Genomic DNA, 13,483 nt, shown 5'->3' with positions numbered 1-13,483 from the left:
GGTGTATCATTGCTGGATTTTGCTCCATTCAACTCCTTAATTACAAAATTTGTATGTAATTTTCTACTAGTTTTAGTCACAAAAGAAAAGTAACTGTCAAAATACATGACCTAGCAACAATCTGACCCCACTTCCTTCTTGGAGGAACTGTGCTTTGACTACCATTTAAGAGAAACAACTTAAATAAAACATACTTATTCTACTTAGACATGCAAATCGAACTTGTTCAACATCTAAAATGCATGAGGAATGCTTGGGCAGCAGGGGCGTGAAATTTAAATGCAGCCCATGGAAAATGCTAAATGAAAGCTGAAGCCTTTTGGTCACCAAACAGGTTTTATAATCATCAGGCTCTCCCAGAACTTGGTACCTAACTATGTTGTTAGAACAGGAGTTTTATGGATTTTGTTACTCATGGATAACTCCGAAGTAAGGGCATGCCTCACACCAACCATTTTTCTCCATTCATTTTGAAAATATCCTGTCCCAGACTCCTCCCTGCTCCATGATGAAAAGTGATGCTGTCCAATTTCATACTGTGCATGGGAAGGAACTTTCCTCCTTTATCCATTTGTGTGGGCTTGTGTATTTCAAAAAGACCACCAAGGTTGTCAGAACACCACCATGTGCAATAACACATAATTTCCAATTCTATCATATCCCACTCAGATCAAGGAAACAAAGGCATCTTAGCCAGCAATATTAAAAAAGACAAAAAAAGGAAATCATTTGCTGAAGTCTACCCAGTCCAAGCACATTTAGTGCATATATCCAATTTTCTGGTTATTTTAAATGTGCTTTTGGATGTGATGCCAGCTGTCTGTTGCTGTTTTACCTGTACAGAACATGTTGCAGCAATAACACCATCTACAGGAGTTTCAGAGAACGGGTCAAATGTCCTGTCTGGTCGTCGCATGAAATCTGGCTTTAGTAGATACCTTATTGAAAGGGAAAAAAAAAAAGAGAAAATTATTCTTGATTGGAAAATAAAATTGTATTAAATACATATGAAATGGATGTTCTGCCTTTAAACAATGAGCTCTCCTACAGCAATGTAAAATACAGACTCATTCCAGCTGCAAGTGTGAGGCAGTAAAAGAAAGTATTACGGTTGTCTGGAACACAGATAAACACTAATTTTCATTTTGAATTGCCAGCTACTGAGAGATTAAATCAATCTGGGATTTTGAGATAAAAATAAATGTAATATGATCAAGGACATTTCAAAACAACTGAATAATATAGCTAAAAAATACAGGGAGTTACCATGTAATAAAACACAGATGCTCTCATTTGTTTTAATACTTTAACACTCTGGAAAAGCACAGAGGGATTTTCCAATTTTATTTTTCCAGATGAAACAGTTCCTTACTGTTCAAGACTTATACACTAAATTTCAGCTTGAAGCTGATTTTTTCATTGTGGTTATGAAACCTTGGGGGAAACAACTGATAATGTCAGTGCTGACAGATTGTTAATTATAGCAGCATGAAAGGTACCACCACAATAACACTCACAATGCCTCCCTGAGGACCTCACCCTGCATCAACATATCAATGAAGCCAATTTGTGCTCTGGTGCACCAAAACCCAAGGATTCTGCCATCAAAATGAAACAGCAGTTGATCACTGCAGAAAGGCTGCACGCTATAGACATTCTCTTCCACTGATAGAAGAAAATGTGCAACTAGAAAAATCTTGCTAATTCTGCAACCCTGACAGACAAAGCTGTTAGAAAATGAATTTTTATCCACCCTTAGTCTCTCTAATCAGTCACTGATACACAATATGATAAAGGCCTAGACAGAATTCAAAGGTTAAAAATGCTAGAAAAAATTTGGTGGAAAGAATGTCAATGTTTTCACCCATTTTTAAATAAAATTGTTTCTGTTTGGAAGTAATATTACTCATTTTTCTTCAATTAAAATGTTTTTCTTCCATTAGAAAAGTGATTTCTTAATATTTTGTTAAAGCAGGTTGGGGCAGAAGGGAACTAACTATCCTTAGCCTCTGTTTTCAGCCTGCTGAAATAAAAAATGCTGAAATTATCTTGTTTCATCAGCATGAGATCTGCAAATCTGAGAAAATAGGAGCACAGGCAGGAGGAAATGCTCAGTTTTTCATTTCCCTTCAGTGACTGAAACACCACATTTACAGTGCATATCAAAACATTACTATGCATTCCCACTACATTATTATCAAAACACTGATGTAAGAATCCAGGAATGCCTCTTGGATCTCATTTAAAAACTAGGCAAAATTAAAAGCATATTCATTAGAATGCCTCCTTTTGGGGGATAATTCTCCCTGAACTCTGCTGATTTCTATTCTTCACCTAGCATCCCATTTTCCTTTTGTAACACATAATTAACAGTGACAAAAATCTTATTAAAACCTCAGTAAAGGACTCTGATACACAGTGACAACAGTTTAAATCATAACACTTACCCGCACGATCCATTGTACTCAAATTTTCCTTGATTCAACTGCATTGCTAAATCTGCCAGGAGAGAAAATTTACTAATTTTCCTGCTGAATAATGCAGATCATGAACTAGATCAAAAAATAAGACTGTTTTTCCAGAATAATAGGTTTAAACAAAAATTTAATTTAATGTATATATAAACCCCACTTCTAAGAAATAAAAGGAAGCAACGGGAAAACTTCATATTTTTTCACAGGAGTAACAGCTTTACCAAGCACGCTGAAGTCCATGCTGTGCTTAGGAAAAAGCCTTTCCTTGAATTCAAACACACTTGGTTGGCAAGGAAGTAACAACTGTGGACATGCCAAGTGCCTGGGATGGGATTTCCATCATCTAACTTTTGATATCTACAGTGCAGATGTCCACATTTCTGCAGATCACTTTGAATAACAGAGGTATGCAGGAGTTTTAACAGTGCAAATAACCTGAGAATTAAAAATATACTAGAGAATAAAAAATATACTTGAAGAATGTATTCCATCACAATGACAACCATTTCTGACGAAGCTGTCTGTAGCCTGATGTCTCAAAGAAGGTGAAGTGCATATCACACTGGTTTTCTGTGGACTTAGTTGAATAAAATGCCACACAAAGAAACCAAAAATATCACAGCAGCACTGCTTAGTTTTAACATTTAAAAGCATGTGAGTTTTAGTGAGTGTACTGTTACAGCACTTGTATGGGAAGTCATAGCAGAAACATGTAACAATCTCCCTCTCATCCAACCCTCTCCCAAACTTTGTGGAAAAATGAAATATTTTCCTGCAGCTTTCTACTTACACATGAATATAATCTCCTGGTTTAGCACAAAACAGGTATTTCTCTTGCCCACCTCACTTTACCTTCAAAGGGAACAAATTCTATTCTGCTGGTGCTCTATATACAAAATACAAGATTATCATATGCCCATACCAGTTATTAGTGGATTTACTGGGCAGCTGTAACTTTTATTTCCTCAATCATCTTCATCTTGACAACACAGCTGGATCACAGAAGAGGAACACAGAAAAGTTGCTCACTTCCACTTAGACAACTCCTACTCTTAATGCGGAATATGAAGGGGTTGGGAATGACATGCAGTGGGCAGAGGCAGTGCTGGGAGCAGAGTGAGACTTGCATTTTTGCTCCAACCTCCCTGGCATGTCCAGTGGAGTGCTCTACAAGCAGCATATTGCAGTGTACCCCTTCTCTTGCTTCCTCAGCTGGTGAACCTGGGGCACAGCTGTGCAGGACAGAACTCAGGGGATGACCAAGAGGAGTGTCTGCAGTACCAAAGACACTGTTCAGGGAGGGGGAAGAAAGCACAAAGCACTGCCACAGCCAGAAAAAGGCAATGGGAAATGGGTCTGTTATATATATGACTGAAGACATTCCCAGATGAATTAAAAAACCTAACTGAAACAACAAAAATCTGCCCTGCTATACTCACACCTTCACTGAACAGGAACAGTACATCTTCTCTCAGATCACCCTGCAGAGAGGCATTTCCATTCCCTGGCATCATTCTCTCAGCTGGGATCTCAGACCTGAGCACATGACTCCTAACACTTCACAACAACTGGTCTAGAAATGCATTTGTCACACAGTCATTACTTTTTACCATCTTAATCTGTGCACTCCATCTTTACTCTGCAGACATGCACCCAACTGTGCCAGAGCTGTGTTTTGTGCAAGCACTGATTTCCCTGTAATTAACAGTTTTTATTAATAAAAACCATTTCTGTATGAAGATGCAGTACTCCATTATTTTTCCATAAAAGAGGACTGAATTTTCCTTCTGTGCATGGCTGTTTTTATTGCTCCTTGTCTTACGCTCCCGTGATTACACCCCGCTGTATTATTTAGCCATATGTCTGTTTCCTCCAGAAATGCCAGGAGCAAATCCATGGCATCTGTCTGAGAGTTTCTGCCCAAGCCATTCTTTAGGATTGAGGTTCACTGGTCGTTGCTGCCTACCTGGGGTCTGATAGTTCAGTGAGACCATCTGGCAGCCAGCGTTCCAGAAAATTTGAGGCATGTAATTACTGGAATCCACACGGCCTCCCTTTGGGTATATCCGACTCATTTGTCGCTTATTGTAACTAGAGAATTCATCAAGGAAAATCAAACAAAACCATCATAGAAATGTAGAGGCACGGCCTGGTACCTTCACCATTTCTACATTAAAACACTCCTCTTCTGTTAATCTCACTATTTCTTCTTCTGTGAGGTACATCCCTTTCTCCTTTGTAGACATGCAACACTAAATCTAGAAAGGTGCACTGCTTTATTTTAGGACTGGTAGAAAAGTGGGATGAGGAGGTGAAAGGATACTTCACAAACTCAATGGCATGAGTCTTCAAATACCCTAGTCCGACTGATTCGTTGAAAGAGGACATGTTATGGTGAATGTTACGTTCTAGAAAGAAAAGACAAGACATTTTAACACACTTCTGTAATGACAAATCACAACTCAAAATCATGCACTATAACAGCAGGACACAGTTTTTGGTCTCCTTTCCCATTATCTATTACTCATAGAATCAAATTATAGTTATAAGAAATTTCATAGAATCAAATTACAGTGATGAGAAATTTCATAGAATCAAATTACAGTGATGAGAAATTTCATAGTATTTCTGACTCACTTTCCTGTTTCACTCCTTGGGAAATCAACAAAATTTTCCTTTTTTGTTTAGGACAACATTGTTACTCAGAGCCTGCGTTGTGTGGTAGATAAGGCAAACCAACGTGATAAATTGTCTGGTGTGCGGTATCAGCTCACTGCTGCCCACTGTGACAGCTGTGCTCACCTTACTGCAGAGAGAAATGAACTAAAAAAAAGCATTTCAGTTGGAAAGGCTCATGGAATAGAACCAACCTCAACAGCTTCATGTTCTCCCAGTAATTTAGTGACTCCGTGTGGATGACTAATGGAATAACATGCTAACTTCACATTCAAGGAAACAGGTCCACAAACATACTGAGGACGGTCATTAAACTATAAAAGTCTTAACACCTTTATTTCTAAATTCAGGAAATGTAGAGATCAAAAAACTACCTAGGTTAAGCAAATACTCGTATTTTATTCAACCTTTTATGTTACCTTCTGCTACATCGAAACCTTGAAATTTTACAGGTTGAGCATAGTTGACCATTGTTGATAAATATGGATGTATATTGGTTGTGGCACCTACATATTTGTAAGATGCCATCCATGCTTGTTCATCTTCCACAGTTACTAAACCCTGGAAACACATTAAAAAGAACAATCACCATTTCTGTGTGCAAACACTGCTGCTGGGTTTTTCAAAGGTGGTACAAAATTATAGCCAAATCTGTAGAAGGTCAAAGACAGTGCAAATTAATACAAGAAAAGTAGAAGTTTAGTGTCACAAGTTAAGCTTTGTTTTCTTGCTTACATAAGACTCTCAGCGTTACAGGATGCATGCAAGAGGGCTGATGATAGAAAAGCTCCTAAGCAGTGGGTAAATATTACATGAAGTTAGTAGGATAACACTGGGATAAAAGATAAATATTCCAACAGTCTGAACAATGCTGGGAGATAATGATCCATCTTTGTCAAATAAATTCCAAAAACTGTGGTTTAATATGCATTTTCTGACAGACAGTGTGTATACTTGGCTTTCAGTAGAACTTCCTCACCATCAAAACACAAATGAGTTCTACTATTAATCTTTCCTAACAGAAACAAACAAAAATGTAGTATTCTAGAAAACATCTTGCTTTTCAATCTCAGACATGTAGGAACCACAGCCTTCAATTGGACATAAAGATGTCACAAAACTGACAAGAGACACAGTACCAAATTCATATTCTTATCCACTTCAACTGATAAAAACCTGAATCCATCACCTATACAAATATGCACTTTATTTATAACTAAACTTAGAGTTTTCTACAAGTATCTCATCTGAAAACCACATCAGGAAGCACTTCTGAATTGGCTCTACCTGTCCAATATTTGCCTTTCCCTAAACCAGTTTGAAACATGTTCTTTTCACTGAAATGAAAAAAAAGAAAAAAAGAATCTCTGTCAAGCTAAGCAATCTCTGCAATTCATCATGATTTTCCCACACAAGCATTTTTGGTTGTTCTCCTACCAAAAAATCTGCCTGTAGGCTGACAGTGATCTTCCGCTGGGAAGTAGAAAGTTTATTCAAACATTCAGACTGCAGCTTGTGTTTGTCAGAAGTTCTCCCTCATCACTGGCCCAGGAAATAGTCAGCAAGAGGAAGCACTACCAAGCCCTTTCGGGGCTTGGAGGAAAATGCAGTTCACAGAACCTACACTACTGAAACCCATTTACTCCCTGAGGTGGGAGAGTAAAGGAAAAGTGAACCCACTTACCAGAATTATGGCACCTCTGCCTGCCAGGCAGTGCAGACACATCTCAAAGAATGAAAACCATGTGAACTGGAACCATTTATGCCTTGGTATGAGATGATTATAGTCACACAAGGAACACAATTTTCTGACTGCACAGAATGACTGAGTTAGCAGAATGAGTCCAGGTACACATTGTTGTATGTGCATTTTGGACTGAATTAAACTTCCAGCAGCCCGTAAAATCAAACTGACACCATATTTTAATGCTGATCATCAGGGCTCAACCAAACTGCTTTTCAGAAATGTGCATATTGAGGTTTCACAGATGTGATCCCAAGATATGCCCACAGCACATCCCTGTGTTAATAGACAACAGAAAAACAAGGGTTTTTTTGTTTTTTTTTTTTTTTTTTTGTACTAGGTCAATAGCTGTTAAGAGAGCTTAGGTCAAATTCAGGCAAAATTTACTTAATGAAACCAGTTCTTTTCAGTATCCTAACTTTTGAAAGGCCATTAACTCAGGAAGAACTGACCCACTCATCTTCTAAAACCAAGGGTTCTTTAAAGTGCCTGCTGTTGACTGCTGAGAACAGCTAATCATATTTGACTATCTTGATCCATTCACACCTACAGCTAAAGGAACCATAGTGAAAAGGGGATCAAAAGGGATTGTGATGCCTCAGTGCCCAGGCAATGGCACCCTGCAGGTACAGCTCCGTGACTGCATTAGTGACACTTTGGCTCAAACACAATTTACTAGCCACTGTTTTTATCTTATTCCCTTGCAGACCCTTAATTTTTAGAATAGGGCAATACTCTGCAGTGTTCACAACTTTAAAACTATGAGTTAAGAAAGGGGCAAGGATGGAATGTTTCCTAAAGTCTGAAGAAACAAAGGAATGGTTACAACAGCAAGTGAGCCTTTTAGGAGATAGAGAAGACAAGGGGGAAAGTTGATCTGCATGTTATTTGCACCTCCCCACCCCTCAAGAAAAGAAGCAGAACTCACTTAGAAAACAACACAGACTGAAACAAAGTGTGGTTATGAACAGGAGCAGCTTGAATGATTGAAGAGGAGGAGAAGGAGAGTGGAAAGAGATGGGAAGAGTCTTACAGAAGGGATTCCTGGGGGAAGATAAATGCAGAAGTCCCAAGGGAAAGCAAAAGGAAGAAAGAGAGAGGAAAACAAAGTGCAGTCAGGGTAAGGACAGAAGGAAAAATAAAGCAGGGATAATACATCTCAACACCATTCAGAGAACAGGTTTCCCAGTGCATGAGATCAGATACTTCTAAGCAGGCAAAGGTCATGCACTCCTGTCTGTCCCCAGATTTTCTGACAGCCCTGACCCCAGTATAAAAGTATAGCAGAAGAACCCTAGAGGACCAAAGGGAGGTAGAGTCACTTTCAAAAATAGGTGTGGTGAAACTGAGCATAAAATTGTTAAACCACTAAGAATGCACGGTAAGTAATATGCATGTTATATATGAAGCAATAAAATAAACTACATTACATCCTGTGTCACCTTTTTATTGTTTTCTTGCTCAGAATCTTCAACAGCCTGAGGGAAAAAAATAAATATATACATTACCCAAAGAAAAAACAATAGGAAACACAATAAGGAGAAAAAAATCCTCAAAAAACGGATGTATTTAGCAAAAAGTAAACCCTTTTCCATCTTCCTGCAAGGCTCATCTGTTCCATACACTTTCAAAAACTTGTAGTCTATTCCAAATTTGAGTACACAAGATCTGAAACTTAGCTATGGGAATAGGATGAAGAATGCCAGACAGTTAAGCCTAAACCAGAACTATCACTAGATGCTGGGGACAGGAAGCTTCAGAGAAGAATGAAAGAGTAACACACCCAGATAAAGATACCACAATAAAGATCATCTGATCTGGATGTGCAAACTGTCAGGCACTGAAAACTGAGGGTTAAGAGGGTTGTGAACTGTGCTTGAAATGTCCACATGGAGAAAGCCTGTCTCAAAATGTTATTTGCAATGCAGCAGTCTGGTGTCTGCCTTCAACTAAAAGCTACCAGTACTGAGAATCTCAGATAAATACTATCTTGGTACTGAATGCACATTCCTGCAGAATAAAGATCAAGTTACTGATCAGCAAAGAAGCAGAGAAGTTACCCAAGGACATGTGCTGAGGATAAGCAACTAATCTGGAAACAAACAAACAAAAATCCTCAAAAGAATAACAATAATAACAAAAAACCAAACCCATCCAAACAAGACACCCCAAACTATTCAGGTAGTTAAGGACCAAGAACTTAGAAAACGCAAAGAAGTGAAATGATACTTCAATGGGAGGATCCATAAAAGTCCTGAGGGAGCAAAGTTGATGACTTGAAGGGATACACAGAAGGCAGGTCTGATGTCTCTGCTACAGACATACTGCTATTTTCCACACCTATACTTCTGTCTGGAGAAAGATCCAAAGGAAACCAAGGAGGAGGGAAGAAGTAGCCAAAATACTTGAGTGGCAGAGAAACATAATCTACTAAGGTATCTTAGCCCTCACATGTGGGCTTTTCTCTGTAGCAAGCAGCACTAGTGCCTTCAGTGCCAGAACAACTTAGTTCTGAATTCCATTATTCTGTATCTAATTACTATCAACTAATATTCAATTTACTGATAAACTGTAATGGTCAGGTATGAGTGGAATAAAGAGAACCTTTTCCCTGTCTGCCAGAGCCCCCCTGCCACATCACCCACTGGAAATTATTGTCCTGTTTTGCCTTCCCTGCTGTAGGTGGAAGAGAAAACCTACCTGAAGGGTTAAGCATGAAAAATTATGTAGGAAAACCCTGCAGTGAAGACACTGAGTGCAGCCCTGCAAAAATACTGCTGAGAAAGAAAGCTGATGTTCCACTCTTATTAGGATTCTGCACCTGAGATGCAAAGTAAAACACCAGAAGCTGGAGCAGGAAACTGTTTGCTGCCTTTAATTGGTATTTCTGATGAAATCCTCCACTTGTATATTGTTCCCTACATACTGATTCTGTTTCCTCAATGAGTACATATCCCACCTGAACAAGAGGAGACTATTTTTGTCTACAAAGCTTTGTGCTCTCATGAACCTAAAGGTAAGGGGCACCTGGTGAAGATCTTGGGTTTGAACCTTCCAACAAGTGCTCTGATGTTTCCACAAAGCTTTTGCAACAACCTCCATGGAACGTTTTTGTAAAAATACATATATGAAAGAAGCAATCCCACCTTTTTGACACTGATGGCAACAGCTTCTTTTTGACTGTAATCATCTACAGTAAGGTCACTTCCAAATTTATACTCAGGATGAGCTTCCTCTTCCTGGTCAGCTGCACAGAAAATAAAAAGGATCAGTGCAAAAACCACAGCAGCTGCTGTTTTCTTTGCAAGGCATGAAACAAATGACAGTTGAATTCAGAGGTTTGGGTTTGGAATTTTTTAAAACAGGAATAAAATCCAGGGTATTAGATTTCTAAGAGTTAGTTAACTGTTTCCAAGTGCAGTAAATTACAACTAAGGCCTGAGACAGTTAGTAAGAAAATTTTATTTGCTATATTTTTGAAGTAATCCGTATTTTGCCTAGCAAAGGTGTAAAAAAACCCCAAAACCAATAGCCTTGGGAAATAACAACACTGATGACAGAGTTCTTTAAATAAAGAAGATGCCAGTGGCCAGGCTTCTTGAGTGCATTGTCAGGCTCCTTGTGTGCCCTCACTATAGGGAATTGTTTTCATTTGCTTTTAAGGTGATTTTCATTAGAATCTACAGTACTCAAAGCTAAAAAGTAAAGGAAAAAAGAAGTCAAATAAATGAGAGGAGCAGGTGGTAGGCTAAAGCTGGGACATTCACTGTGACAGAGGGCACAGGCCAGTCCCTTGGTTCAGACACTGGCAGGTGGGGTGTGATTTATATCTTCTGAAGGTGGACATTTCAAACAGACAGGGTGGATCACACCCTATATTTCCCTGCTGGCCACATCACTGACTCAGAGCTGCACATTTACACTGAGGATAACTGAGGTTTGGTAAGAAAAATCCTACCCCTCATTTTATCCTTATAAAGTATAATGCAGCAATCCCCTCTGATGCTGAGGCAAGTGTTAAACACAGTGACAACATGTGTGTTCAAAACAAAGATCACAACTTCTTAGTCTCTCTCTCCCAGACAGAATGAAAATCTGATTTGGTTGGTGCTCTAACACAACTTCTGACCAGTAAATGGAAGTTAAAATTGTCTGGGGTGAGGTGGAAAGGCTGGGGTCTGGACAGATGGTCCTGCACTGAGCCCAGAGCTGCTGCTGCCCACAAAGCACAGGCATGTGGGAAAGGAGCAGCCAGCCCTCGGATCTGCCACAGGCAAGTCTGAGAGCCCTTCTCCAGGAAACACTCACCGTTTTCTATTTCCTCTTCATTATCATCCTCCAGGATGTTTACAGGAGCAGAGGTTTCCCCAGCCTCCATCATCTTCTTCAGAGCATCAAGCTGTTCTGTTAATATGAAAAACGAAATTAAATTAGTCATGACATAAACAGTCTGTAGCACAAAGAAATACAAGAGAACCATCACAAATTATTCCCTGATCCTCAGATCATTCTGTTTAATGAGTCCTCTGACTTTTCACTAAGCAATAAAATTTTACAGGGTAAGTAGCACCAATAAACCCAGACTGTTGTTAGATCTGAAAAGTGGTCACTGAAGTTAAGGAAAATATTTCACAGAAGCACAGAATCAGGTCGGAAAAGGCCTCTGAGACTGCATCCAACCTCTGACTGAACCACACCATTGTCAACCAGAGTGGTTGAGTGCCACATCCAGTCTTTCCTTAAACTCCTCCAGGGACGGTGACTCCCCCACCTCCCTGGGCAGCCCATTCCAATGTCTAATCACCCCTGCTGTGAAGAAATTCCTCCTAAATTTCCACAGACTACAAAGGTCTTTGGAGTAAGCATATGACTTCCTCACAGGATAAACAGACAGCTACCTCTTCAGTGTTTGACCCCTGCAAATGAAGGCAAAGTGCTTGGATTTTCAACTGTTTCCATGTGCACTTCAGTTAGACAGGAGGGGCACAGCCATGTATGACTGAAGCCAGTGCAAGGTCTGGGTGCTTATCTTTGAATGGAGAAGGACCAGAGTTTATCATTACAGCCATACTGGGAACTAATAGAGCAACATTATTGTTACTGAAAGGAGATAAATATCAGAACTGGCAACAACAGCAAGAAGAGCAATTTGAAATTCCATTTCATTTCATGCTTATCCTGGAAGAACACAGCAATGCAAACAGACCAGTGTCAGCAGAATTGACAAGAGATTCTATCTGCCTTACATTTTAGCTCAACCAGCAGTCTGATAAAAGTCCCAGGATTACATTTCTGGGTCTGTCTGTGCCTGTGCAGCATGCTGATATCAAGGCCTAGGCTGGCACTCACATGAAACACAAGGGCAAACCAAATACTCTTTATATATAATCCCCATTCTTCCAAAACTAAAGTACAAATAATCTGGAAACTTTGGTAACAAAGTCTGTTTGTAGCAATCTGGACTTTTGTTTATTTAGTATTTGACAAATGTTACTTACTCTTTTCTACTTCAGGTTTCAGCCTTTTATTCTTTATGAGAATCTTTCTTTTGAGGTCATTAGGAGATGGTAAGGCTTTACCTTGTTCAAGCTGTAAAACAATTCAAAGAAAATGCTCAATAATAACAACAGCCATTTGGCCTCTCTGCCCCTGTTTGGGATTTGGATTTTGGGACAGCCACACCAAGGGGCACTGAAGGAGCAGTGCCACCTCAGGCACAGCCCCAGGAGGTTGTGTGACTGCAGTTTCACAGTCCGCTCTCCTTCCCTGTCCCAGGGGGAAGCTGTGCTCAGGTAAAGCTGCTGGATGAAGCCAGCACTCAGGTCTCCAGCCTGTGCCAGCCTCAGCTGCACTGCTCTGAACATTTTCCCATCTCTCCTGCCTAACAGGGAGTGTGGATGCGACCTGCACCACCTCTCAGAGGAATTCCTACTTTCCCTCCCCGTGGCTCACACAGCTCAGCCTATTATCATTTGATCTCTAAATAAGTCACCTTTTATGGTCCCTTTGATCTGCAGTAACCCACCTGGAGAGTGGAAATGGACTGGCACTGGGGCGTAGAAAACTACCAGTCCCCAGCTAGGTAATGGGGACTGGTTTTGCCAGTAGGGTCACAAATTCAGTATTTCTCAAAGGCAAAGGGGACACACACACACATACACAAGGAAGTATTAATAAAAGTTCCAGTTTGGGAAGGAGAAAAAATATTATTCAGAAAAGAGGAAAAGTATTAAATCCTCTGATTTAAGCCCTATTGCATCATTGAGGATAAGAAACAAAGACTGGGAAAAACCCTCCCCACCTCAGGCTTGCTAAGAATATTATTCAGGGAGTTGCTGGTATAATTACAGAATATTCTGAGTTGGAAGGGACCCACAAGGATCATGGAGCCCAACTCTCAAGTGAATGGCCCATACAGAGATTGAACCCACAACTTATCATTCTTAGCACCGTAACAGACTGGGGTTTCCAGCAAAGCCTAAATGATACAGAAATAGAAGGCATTTCCATAAATAGTGACAATTCTTAGAAGAACTATTCAGATATTCTTATCTCTTAATCCAAATCTAAGCTAGAGAGAAGCAGCACT

The 13,483-nt window shown here is 39.7% G+C and overlaps 1 protein-coding gene across 10 annotated transcripts in view; it reads right to left on the bottom strand.

The window, feature by feature from the left end:
- PLCB4 (phospholipase C beta 4) overlaps positions 1–13,483 on the bottom strand; it is a 186,400-nt gene that overhangs the window by 38,915 nt on the left and 134,002 nt on the right. For 8 of the 10 annotated variants that reach the window (XM_030268791.4, XM_030268786.4, XM_072927413.1 and 5 more), the window contains 9 exons: positions 12,393–12,483; positions 11,203–11,298; positions 10,041–10,141; positions 8,337–8,372; positions 5,570–5,711; positions 4,798–4,882; positions 4,441–4,565; positions 2,448–2,499; positions 836–938 (listed from right to left, as the gene is read on the bottom strand). In XM_030268791.4, the coding sequence (XP_030124651.1) occupies positions 836–938; positions 2,448–2,499; positions 4,441–4,565; positions 4,798–4,882; positions 5,570–5,711; positions 8,337–8,372; positions 10,041–10,141; positions 11,203–11,298; positions 12,393–12,483 (831 nt within the window). The remainder of the gene's footprint in view (positions 1–835; positions 939–2,447; positions 2,500–4,440; positions 4,566–4,797; positions 4,883–5,569; positions 5,712–8,336; positions 8,373–10,040; positions 10,142–11,202; positions 11,299–12,392; positions 12,484–13,483) is intronic. The other 2 variants (XM_072927412.1, XM_072927414.1) reach the window with 1 other exon arrangement.

The sequence above is a fragment of the Taeniopygia guttata genome, chromosome 3, assembly GCF_048771995.1.
Source record: "Taeniopygia guttata chromosome 3, bTaeGut7.mat, whole genome shotgun sequence".
NCBI classification, from domain to species: Eukaryota; Metazoa; Chordata; class Aves; order Passeriformes; family Estrildidae; genus Taeniopygia; species Taeniopygia guttata.
Note: the sequence above shows the minus strand (reverse complement) of the source record. Positions and strands in the feature narration are given on the sequence as shown.